The sequence below is a fragment of the Drosophila navojoa genome, chromosome 4 (genome assembly GCF_054131105.1).
Source record: "Drosophila navojoa isolate 15081-1374.11 chromosome 4, UAZ_NAV_1.0, whole genome shotgun sequence".
Taxonomy (NCBI): Eukaryota; Metazoa; Arthropoda; class Insecta; order Diptera; family Drosophilidae; genus Drosophila; species Drosophila navojoa.
This window is the reverse complement of record NC_142892.1, coordinates 16,177,371-16,189,723: the sequence shown is the minus strand read 5'-3', so window position 1 is coordinate 16,189,723 and position 12,353 is coordinate 16,177,371. Positions and strand designations below refer to the sequence as shown.

Here is a 12,353-nt window from a genome sequence, read left to right as displayed (position 1 = left end):
AGAACATACATGAAATTAAGACGGATCATTGATGATGCCGATGATGAGCATCACAATGATGATGATGATGATGATGATGATGAAAGAAGCCAGAACAAAGGCGCTGCAGGAAAGTAAACCAAAACCGAGCAGCCAAAGAACCCACAGCCACGAAACCCTTCCGCTGCTTTATGCCTGTTAGACACAGAGAGGAGAGAGAGAGAGAGAGAGCGAGAGAGGAGGGAGCGAGAGAGGGCGTCTACTCCTTTTGCGGGTCCCGCTGCGATCGCGTGTTCTTCTTCAATTACAGCGCCATTATACGAATGCGGAACGTTTACGGTGTCGAAGCCGGCAGCCCCAGGCCTTAGGATTGAGGCCTCTGGACGCACAAAGCCGCCGTTGCCGACGACGGCGGCTCCTCCACTTGCCAGGCAGAACCCTTTTTTTCCTCTCATTTGTTTTTATTTCTTTTCTTTTCGTTCTTTTCTTTTTTTTTTTTGTGAATTTGCAGCGTAATTCAGGATTCTGGTTGCTCTGTTATTATCGTCGGGCTTCGAGCCTTGGAGCTGGGGCAAGTTTTTGGCGGCTTCTGCTGCTGCTGCTGCTGGTGCTGGGTAATTGCCCCGATGTCGAGCACAGCAGGCGGCGATATTAACAACAACATCAGAGCAGCTCTACGCAGAAGCCCAGAAACCGAAAGCCTGACCGCTGAGCCTTCAAATTAAAATACAATCAAATGTCGAATAAAGGAGAGTAATCAATATAACACATACATATAGACAAACATATATGTTATTAAAATGTCGCATAGCTTACTTTATCTACAGGGTAACTTACACTCAATATACTGCATTTCATAAGCTCTAGTTACAGGGAATATAAGGTCCACTGTAAAGTGCCCAGCTCTTAAGCAAATAAATGTCAATCGCATTTGACTCTTGTACCTACATATGCATGTGTTAACATCAACATTACATGTTTGTAGCGCTTAACAGCAGCTTACTCTATTACACAAACACAAGAGCAGCAGCGATTGCTGTTACAACTGCAGGCAGGCTACAGAATGCCACGTTCCGTTTCCAGGCGTTGCATGCTCTGCTCTTAGCTCTGTTAACTGGCAGCGAAACAAGTCGAAGAGAGTCAATGTTTTTGCGTTTCTCTCTCTTCCCATCGTACACAAACCATTTTTGGTACAAGTCCAAAGGCAGCGTTTTGTGTTTCGTTTGTTCAGTTCATTTCTGTACGCCCATCGAGTTGGTCGTGTCTTCGCTAAAGACTCGCATACGTATCGCGTTGTGTGACTGTTCTGGAAAATACGCGGGCAAACGTGCGTCCTTAACAAATCATAAATAAACACAATTGACTGAAAATTTGTGTGCCAAGTGAATGAAAACCGGTATGGAAAGTGTTTACGAGAAGCATTAAACATCAACAACAGCAACAAAATATTGGAAATTTATTTCGTCTGTGCATTGTGTGCAGCGAAAAGCAAGTGCCGTTAAATACAAAACCGCCCCGCAAACAAAAACAACCACATAAACAACAACAACAGTTACACCCCAAAAAGTTGCCGCCGCATTCGCAGTCGCCGTCGCCGTCGCCGCCGTGGCCGTCTCAGTCAGCGTCGCTGTTCGCATTTGGAAATACAAATCGTGTTTTGCGCTTTAGCATTTTGCAGTTATTGTTGTTGGCCCGTAGTTGTTTGTGTTGTTGTTGTTGTTCATTCGCCAAGTTATTTACGTCGCGTCGCGCAAGCAGCAACAACAAAAAATTTACAATTAAAATTACGCGCGCTACGTCAAAAAGTATCTGCAAGATACACACACACTTACACACACACCCAAAACATACGCACGCCAAAAATAAGCGAAAGAGCGAGAGGGAGAGCGCCAGAGAGTGGGCGACTGTGTGAACGAGAGGGAAGAGGTCGCACAATATGCGCAAAATTCAACTAAAATGCAGCATATCAAGGCTGTAAAAAGTTTTACGATCCAGCCTTAACGCCAAGCGAATCCCCCTCAAAGCCCCCGCCTCGACAAAATAATGCCAGATACAAATTAAGGTCGCCACCTACGTTGCCTTGTGGCACCTGAGAGCAAGTGTATAAGTCTTAGCAGCAACGAGGATAACCCACCCACAAAGGCCGTAAAACATTTTGGCCAAAGCAACATTTACAGTTACAGTCGCTACACAGGCTCGTAAATAGTCAAGCAGAACAAAACACAAATAAACCAACAACAATTGTAGTTGCAAAAAGCAAGCAGCAACAGAAGAAGAAGAAGAAGAAGCAGAAGAACAAGTAAAAGCAGCGGTGGAAAATAAATAAATAAAACAGCAGAGATGGCGGGCAATATTGTCAAATGGTGGAAGCACAAAATACTCGGCGGCTATAAACAATTCTCAGGTAAGTCTAAATTGCATACCTATGAAACTTTAAGCATCGTGTAGCTTAGCTGTAAACAAGCAACGGAACATATGTACTTCAATCTATAAAGAAATATATGCATATGTATGTGGTAAATTTTGCTGTATATCTTGAATTTATAGCTGCATTAAAAAAATGGCTGTCTATTTTGAATTTTGATTTTTCTATATTTTAAATTATTTATATACAATTTTTAAACAAATTCAATCAGCAATTTAATCACTTTAATCATGCGTCTTATATGCATTGGTATAAGCTCTTATATGATCTCATGTGAATGCGTGTAATACACATCTGTATTAGTTCTGTATGAGCTATAATTTGCTCTTATATTCAAGCGTTTAACATGCAAGCTTTAGCAGAGCTTCAGTAAACACTTACACACATGAGTTGTACATAACTCTGTAAAGTGTCAAATATGCTCTTATATATGTATTTACATGCGTCTTATATGCATCTGTCTAATGTTGCTTTCTATATGCAAATATTACTTAATATGTACATATGCTAAACGAATATAAGCTGTTGATTGATTTGATCTTTTACCAAACTGTATAAGAGTATATCTTATATTTGCAACTATTCTGTCTCAATTGTGTATAAGCTGTGACTCTATTAACTGCATGTCTTATACATATGTCTAATATGAAATGTTATGCATTGGCAGCTGGTGTAGCAAACAATTATGTTATTCGATTTTTTTTATCAATTTTCTTTATAAATTGAAAATTTCTAGGAAAAGCAGCTGTTTTTAGCACCTCAAACAGTTGCTGAAAAACAATTAAATTTATTACCATATATATTTCTCTTTCGATTATTTAAAGTAAAAATTCAACATTTTCTGTTAAACGATCAGCATCAAAGCATTTCTATCTAGCTTAATTCACACTATAAATATTAATTAACATGAGAGCAAACGAGCACTAGACATGGGTATCTCTATAAATTTTAGCAATCCATATGTCTCTAGAAATGTTTTTCCCCTTTACTCATAGAATGCCGCAGCTCGATCTAGTTATGTATGTATGTATGTATGTGTGTGTATTTGTTTTTGTTGTTTTTCTGTAACCTAGTGCTGCGGCACTCAGTGTGCTGCTGTCTAAGATATAAATTTGAAGATTCATTCAGTCAAGGGCTTCTCCCACATCCTTTTCCAATAATTACACACACACACACTCGTACTCACACACAACGAGAATAACAACGGCAAATGGAAAAGAAGAAGAAGAAAACAGAAAAGAATTGTAGGCAATCGACAGAGCGCTGCGTTCTTTATCTGCAAGATACACAGAATAGGGCGGCGTTCGCTTGTGGTCGATAGAGTAGAAGAAGAAGCAGCAGCAGAAGCAGCAGTGAAAAAGACGCACACAAAAATAGAACGTAGGAAATCCAGAAACAACAACAACAACACCAACAACAACTCACAAAACATCAAAAGAAAACGACGCACGAAAAATAAATAGAAAATGGAAAAACCAAAGAGCACCGACCAAGTGGCCAGCGAGAAAGAGAGAGAACGAGTGAGAGAAGGGAGGGACAGAGGGAGAGGAAGAGCGGGAGGGCTGTAGAGCAGCTGCTGCAGCTACATATATCGGAAAACTCTGATCATGATCCAGTCGCATAGCCGAGAGACTCTCCAAGCGCAGAGTATCACAATTGTAAATATAAATACAAGCTGCAAGCGACCTTTCTGCACAAACAAAACGTCGCGTTGTGGACGCGACACATCAATCAATCAATCAATCGGGCAACCTTTTTTTTCTGCTTCTTCATTTTGTTTTGTGGCAATTCGATGGAAACGTTTAGCTGCAGCTGATTGTGGTGTGGTTGATGGCAGTGCCAGCAGAATTTGGGGCTGGGGGTTACAATTACGGCATCAATTAAATGCCAGGGCAACACTTTGAACCCTTGGCCAAGGCTTGCCTGGCATACCGCAAGAGGCCCCAATACACTAATTGCTTGCAGATGCTGGCCCAGTAAAGGACAGTGAGCAGTGAGACAGAGAGAGAGAGATGGGTAGAAAGAGAGAGATAGACAATTCAAAGGAAACCCAAAGGCACGCCGAAGCATGCAACAACTTCAAAGAAAGCAGCAGCAGAAGGCACAACAACAACAGCCACAGCAGCAGCAGAAAAAGTGAACTGAAAAGAAAAACAACAACAAAAATCAAATAAAACAGCCTAAAGAGAAGAGCAACAAAACACATTGAAATGCCGAACGAGCGAGCGAAAATTTCTTACCTGTTGCAGGTAGAGGCAGAGCGCTAGGCAGAGGTACAGCGGTGCGGGTTAGAGAGGAGGTACAAGGCACACGGGCAGCTGCTATGCCACAAAAACCTTTTAAAGCCCTCACGTTGATAAACAACAACAACAACAACAACAACAGCAGCAGCAGCGAGCAGTTGTTGTTGTTGTTGTGGAGTCGCCGCCACAAACAAAAATAATAACTGAGAGCGGCAAACGTCGGCGTCGGCGCGTTGCAAGGCAGCGGCAAAACTCCTCCATCTACAACAACTCCGAGCTCTCGGCTCGCAGCTCCATCTTCAGCCGCAGCAGCAGCCGCAGCAGCCGCAGCTCCAACCAGTTCCGCGCTTTCAACTATGCCAAACATCTCGGCGGCCATACACAAAAGCGGTTTAGAGCCGACGATCGACAGACGGCGGGACGGATGGACGGATGGACAGATAAACAGACAGACAGACAGACAAACGAGCGTACGTTGTTTTTGCTTTGCTTTTCTTTCTTTTTTTCTTCTTACACACATATATCTTTCAGATACACAACACGCGCGACTATGTGTGTGTGTGTGTGTGTGTGTGTGACTGGGCATGGCCCGAGCTGAGCCGCGGGACAAGCTGCGCTTTGCGCACTGTTCAAAAGATGCGCTTTTTGCTTGAAGTTCGGCAACACACAGAGGCCGTGCACCGCTGCACAGTGGGGCAAATGCAATTCGAATGGCAGGGAATTTATTTGAATTATTAATACTTAAAAAAATAAGTGAAAATAAAATAAAAGATTTATATACATATTTTTTAAAACACTTTGTATAATTAATTAATAATATCAGTATTTTTTAATTCACTTAAAATTTAAAAAAGATTTAACTTAAGCTTTACATCATACAAATTTAAAATAATAAAAAAAAAACTATATAAAAAACTAAAATTTTAATATTGTTAATATTATTTTTTATTATCAAAATTATTATATTATCAAATTATAAAAAAAAATCAGTATAAAAAACTAAAATTTTAATATTGTTAATATTATTTTTTATTATCAAAATTATTATTATTTTTATAATCATTATTTTTAAATAAATCTGCAAAAAATTAAATCAAATTTTCATTATTCAGCCGTCTATAAAAAAGAAAAAAGATTACTATTCTTATTTTATTGATTTATTATTTTATTATTTATTATTATATATTTATATATTATAATTCTTATTTTATTAATTTATTATTTTATTATTTATTTTTATATATATTATTATTTTATATATTATATTATTATTATTATTACATTATTATTTTATTATTCTTATTTTATTAATTTATTATAAAATATAATAAAATAAAAAATTAACTAATAATAATTCAGCAGTCCACGACTTTTAGTTAGTTAATTTATTATTTTTTATTAAAAATATTAGTGTATTTATTATTATAAATCTCTGCCAATAATAGGAATTATCTACAATTATATTTTTTGCACTATACAATTTCGCCTAATTTCGCTCAGCTGTCTACCACTGTGACTGCTGGCGAGTTTCGCAACTTTTGCCTTAGCTCTGGCTCAGTTGTTGTTATTATCGTTGTTGTGAATTACGGTAGAAGGCAACAAGCGATTCCAATGGCAGCCAGGCAACGGCAGAGGCCGAAGCAGAGGCCGAAGCAGCGGCCGAGGCAGCGGCAGCCAGTCGAGCAGGCAGACGCTTGACAGGCTCAGGCTTCAGTCTTCGCGCCGTGCCGTGGTGCAGTTTGTTGTCTGTTGTTTTTTTTTTTTTTGTTTTCGGGCTGATCCTACAGAGCGAAACTCTCTTTAAGCAATTTTCGTAATATTAGCCAGGAAGTTGGCGTTGCTGTTGCCTTTGTCTTTGCCGTTTGCCGTTTGCCGTTTTCCTTTGGCTTTGCACAGTGCCATTGCTTGGCATGCCAGCGACCTTATAAGGCCTGGACTGGAGCAACCCTAGCCGAGTGCTGGACACCAGCTCCAACTGGTTTTTGTTGGCCTTTTGGTATTCCTTTTGCATTTTGGTAACTCTTTTGGCCTGGGCCGCCAAAAACAATGCCGCCTATGGCTGAGATAAAAAGCTGTTAGCTTGTAGCTTCTGCATTTTGCAGAGCGACGGCAGGAGAGAGAAAGAGAGAGAGAGAGTGAGCAGATAGAGAGAGGGGAGAACAGTCGGGGAGTGCCTCAATCAGAAGATATATGTAATGACTTTTCGAGGTTTTTGTTTTGCTCGTCAGAGTTTGTTTGTGTTTTTGTTGATTTAGCAATTGGCTTCTTGGAAATGTGCCGCCAGAGTTCAATGCGCAAGCAGCCAGAGCTGCTGAGCGAGACGACTGACTGTGTTAGAGTGAAACAGAGAGAGACTCTTTAATACATATAGCCCATATGTAAATTGTTAGTTTAAACATGAGCAACTGTCGGCTAACTTCTTTTCAGTTACTTTCAATGAATATGATGGAAAAATCATGTTACTCAGTCAACTGTTAAATGCTACGGCCATCCCCACCCACCCATTTACAGCTACAGTTACTCCGTCCCCCTCCCCTCAGTCCAAACACCTCGTCGTGCTCTGCAAATTGTGCGCGGTGTCGGTGCGTCTGACGTCTGATTGATAAGCGCGCTTGGCCTTATCTAAATAATATTTAATGCACGACCAGGCCGCTCCAAATGGAGTGTGTCTAGGTGTGTGTGTGTGTGTGTGTGTGTGTGTCTTGGGAGGCGCACATAGTGAAAATGAAATTGAAAATAATACAAAACGCTTTGTCGGTCATTAGCTTTGAGTGGACGCCGCTGCCGCATTTGGGGATCGTCGATTTGGGGGTCCGTTGATTGTGTCAAAGCGAAAAGCCGCCAAAACACATTAAGCGAGAGGAACAGAATGAGTGAAAGAGAGGGAAAAAAAGAGAGAGTGAGGAAGATAGAGAGCAGAGAATGCTTTGGGTGGATCTGTCAGACCCAGCTAAAAGCTGTGCACAATTGTAATGCAAAGCCAAACTGCAAAAAAGTGGGCAGCTGAGAGAGTTTGTTTGATTGAATACCCTGTAAAAATGATGTAGAATAAGTGATGAAGGCAATATTATCGATGTGATGTTTAATAAAGTAGTTTGGTATAAAAAAATAATTATAAATTATAAAAAAAATTTAAATTAAAATGAATCAAAAAATGTATGTTTAAAAAAATATATATAAATATATTTTCTAAAAAAAAATTCTAATAATAGCAACTCAAATAATATTTAAAATAATAATAAATAAAAAATAAATTATTAAATAAATATTAGAAAATTATTTAAAATAAAATAATAGTTATAAAAAAAAAACAACAAATAAATATAAAATAGTAAAGCTGGATAATTTTCTAAATATAATGCTAATAATAGTAACGCAAATAATAATCATAATAATAATAAAGAAAACATGAATTAATAAATAAATCTTTGAAAATTAATTATAATAAAATAATTATAAAAAAAATATATAAATAGAAAATAATAAATCTAAAGCAGCTCATAATATAAAGTATTTTAAAAACAAAAAAAGTTTTTATTAAAAAAAAAATATATTACAAAATAATAGAAGAAGAAGAAGAAGAAATAAGAAGAAGAAGAAGAAGAAGAAGAAGAAGAAGAAGAAGAAGAAGAAGAAGAGAAGAAGAAGAAGAAGAAGAAGAAGAAGAAGAAGAAGAAGAAGAAGAAGAAGAAGAAGAAGAAGAAGAAGAAGAAGAAGAAGAAGAAGAAGAAGAATAAAAGAAGAAGAAGAAGAAGAAGAAGAAAAGAAGAAGAAGAAGAAGAAGAAGAAGAAGAAGAAGAAGAAGAAGAAGAAGAAGAAGAAGAAGAAGAAGAAGAAGAAGAAGAAGAAGAAGAAGAATAATAAAATAAGAAGAAGAAGAATAAGAATAAGAAGAAGAATAATAAGAAGAAGAAGAAAATAAGAATAAAATAATAATAATAATAATAATAATAATAATAATAATAATAATAATAATAATAATAATAATAATAATAATAATAATAATAATAATAATAATAATAATAATAAAACTAAATCTGCTTTTATACGCCTATATATATTAAATTCATTTACTATAGGGTATTCAGGGTAAACATATTTGTATTTCTGCTCAGCTTAAAATGTGCCACCAAAAGTATTCGCCAGAGAGATAAAACTAAAAGCGTCCAACAAACCAAACCGACGACAACAAAAGCATACTATAACTGTGTGTGTGTGTGTGTGTGTGTGTGTGTGTGTATGTGCGGGTGTGTGGGTATGTGTTTGGGTTTTTTGTTTGTGTGCTATTTGGGCGCTTGTCTGTTTTCAGTCATTGTGCGTGCGTGTGTGTGTGTGTGTGTGTGCTTGTGTGTGTCAACGGCACACAGACACTTTCCGCTTTTGAAGTGGCTTTTAATTGATAAAAAGCAAAAAACGTAAAAAGAGTAGAGAAATAAAAGCAGCTGAACAACAAAAATAAACCCATAGAAAAAGGCATTACACATACGCCATGGTGGCCATGCAGCTGATAGCAAACGCATCAAGTGACAGAGACAGCAGCGACAGCAACGACGACGACGACGACGACGACGACATTGATATTAATTCCCACGCTGTTGATGTCCCATGGGTGAGTGGGTGGGTGGTTGGTTGGCTTGGCATTCCAGCACCACCAGCGAGTTAAATGATAAAACGTGTTGCAAACGTTGCTGCTGCTGCTGCTGATGTGAGTGTGTGTGTGTGTGTGTTTTTGGCAGTTATAAAATGCAAAACTGGCCAAGTTGATGCTGAGTGCTTTTTTGGGCAACTGGTCGACAACAGATAATGGCTGGCTAAAAGAGTGGGAGGGAAGCAAGCCTATGCAATTAAATACAGAAATTTGCTGAAATCCATGCAAGATTTTTTGGCATTAGCCTAGGGATCAAGGGCTTTAAGATGAACAGCAGATGTGAATAAGATTGACTATATTTGGAGCAAGTCTGCTATGGGAGAACAGAGTTATTTTATATAACTTCAATAGTTATACGCTTCGGTTAAAGCTAACGTAGCCACGCCCAACTTTAAGTTCAACTTCAGCTCTTTATAAATCTATATATGTATATAGTACATTCATGCCTCAGCTGTACCATGCGGCGTATGCGTAACGAGGTCCTCCATTGTTATGATTATTTGTAATGGATGTGAATTATATTGTGCGTGTGTGTATCTGTGTATGTGTGTGTGTGTGTGTGTGTGTGTGTGTGTGTGGCCAGCATTGTTCGATGCCTTTAGCATTTGCTCTCCAAACGGTTTATTGTTTTTCTACCATGTGCGTGTTAATCATGCTACATTGCAGCTATGCCATAATAATCATAAGGAATAACAACAACAACAATAACAACAACAACAATACCAGCAGCAACAACAACATCATTATTTTAGATATTTATGTATTTATGCATGCTGAAGCGGATTCTTGTGGCTGGTCGCTCTCTCACTCCCCCTCTCTCTCTCTCGCCCTCACTCTCTCTCTCTCTCTCTGCCCCTCTCTCCTTGGCTCTATTGCCATGGCTCTTGATAAAAATTTAATGTAGCATGTTAACAAGCGAGCCGTTATGATTACACACACAAACACACACACACACACACATACAGAGTAGAGGGAAACCTCACAATAATAATAGCAAATGGCAACTACAACAGCCAAGCAATTCCAATATAAGAAAAAAATATTCTGCAGTCCAATTTGCCATTTCAATGATGATGGCGACGTCGTCGTCTTCAGCGAAGCCAAAGGCGCAAGCGAAGCAATCGACATAACCAGACCCAGACCCAGACCCAGACCTCTCTATACAGTCCCCAGTCTCCATTTACCCATTACCATTCGCAATCGCATCAACATCCGCATCCGAATTCGTTATAGGTGCGCCGCCGTCGCTTCAGGAAATGAATAATCAATATTCAAAATTGAAATTCTCTACAAATTGGCAAAAAAAAAACGAAAAAGAAATATCAAGAAAAATGCAGAGAAATCAGCTGCGAGATAAAAAAATTAATAGAATTATGGCAGCTATTGTAAAAGAAATTTGATTTAAATTGGGCCACGAAAACGACGTGATATAATATTATAAATTAATTCATTGAATTGTTATGCATCCGGCTGGATTTAATAGAATTGGAGCTAGCTGAGAGATTGAAGATGATATATGGTTTTAGAGCTGATTTTCATTAGCTTTTAATAAATGAGTTTATTGCTTACGAAGTTTAGCTAGAAAAAGGCTAAAGTTGCTCAAAAGCAAGCTAAAGCTGTGAAAGGCTTTTGAAGATTTTAAGGATACAATTTTATATAGCTTCTGTTTAGCTCAATTAATAAAGATAATAGATAGGTTAAAGCTTACGCTGACTCATTAAGCCTTAATGTGCTTTCAAAGCTGTTGCCAAGCACAAAATGAAGTGTTAACTTTACAACTTTCATGCCCAGCATAAACTCTATCTTAATTTATATACATATATCGAATCATTTACGATCAGAAATTAGTTGACTCTATTGATGTGCCATGGAGTATATAAGAACAGCCCCCAGCGTTACCAATCAAAAGCACATATTACGCAATTCAGCCCGTAGCGCCAAGCCCTATGAGGCTTTCATAAATAATTATTATGGCATATAATTTATTGCACAGCAACAACAACAACAACAACAGAAACAATAGCAATCATCGTTACGGAAACACACACACACTTACTGCATTACATGTATATGTGTGTGTGTTGTTGTAAAGTTGAAGCTGCTTTTGGGTCTGATGAAAAGTTTTAATCGCTTCGAGCTTCAATTGTGGCATAGAGTAAAACTCCATCAATGGGCTTTATCATACATTCAACTCGCTATCGGCGTGAAAAATCCAACGACGTCATAAATTTGTAGCGCCAATTAATCATTTTCTGTATGTATATACATATATAAGGGTATACATATACGGATTGAAAGCAATCTCCCGGGGCAAGCGTGTGAGAGGGCGTAAAACTTTTTAATGCATCACAATGTAGTATATTAAATAATTGATGGCGTATCTTGCAGATACATTTAAAAACTCACAAAAGTGGTCTAGGCGGGCGTGCTGAACTAGCAGATACCCTGTCATATATAGTGCTGTTAATACAATGTTAACTTGTTAGATATTAAGCATAGAAAGCTTACTAATTGAAAGAGTTTACCTCTATATGAATACTTTATATAAATTTGTCCATTATTAAAATAATTTTAATAAATTTTCACTTCTGTTAACAAAATGTTATCATTTATCTGTTACATTTATACCTAAACTGCCTACTTTGCCTGCTCAATATGTCGAGGGTATCCTAGAGTTCGCATCACTTGTCAATGTCCATTTCAGTTCCAGATATATGTATATCTCGCTAACGTTTGGTGCGGGGCAACAAGTGCAAACTGAAAGCGGGTTAGCCACAGTCCGCGCACAAAGTATTCGCACCATATTCCGTAACCGGGGTAATGAGCACGCGCACAGCATTTCGTTGTTAAATGGGTAGCTGGGTGGGGCGGGGGGCGTGTGGAGCATCGTGGCCGAGAGAAATGGCAGCGCGTGCCTTTGAATTCATTAAAGGGTATATCATAAAACCGGTCACAGGTCAGTGCGGCAAAAGGCAACAAAGATGCCAACTCTCGGGCCAACTATGATAAGAATGCTTATCAAAAAACACGGAAAATGTAAAACGAAAAAACAACAACA

At 38.2% G+C, this 12,353-nt stretch overlaps 1 protein-coding gene across 1 annotated transcript in view; it reads left to right on the top strand.

Annotated features, from left to right (window-relative positions):
* Positions 1 to 1,197: 1,197 nt before the first annotated feature.
* Positions 1,198 to 12,353, top strand: part of nkd (NKD inhibitor of WNT signaling pathway naked cuticle) — a 49,330-nt gene continuing 38,174 nt past the window's right edge. Inside the window, exon 1 of the mRNA XM_089259022.1 lies at positions 1,198 to 2,383. Within this exon, the coding sequence (XP_089115148.1) occupies positions 2,320 to 2,383 (64 nt within the window). The 5' untranslated portion in view covers positions 1,198 to 2,319. The remainder of the gene's footprint in view (positions 2,384 to 12,353) is intronic.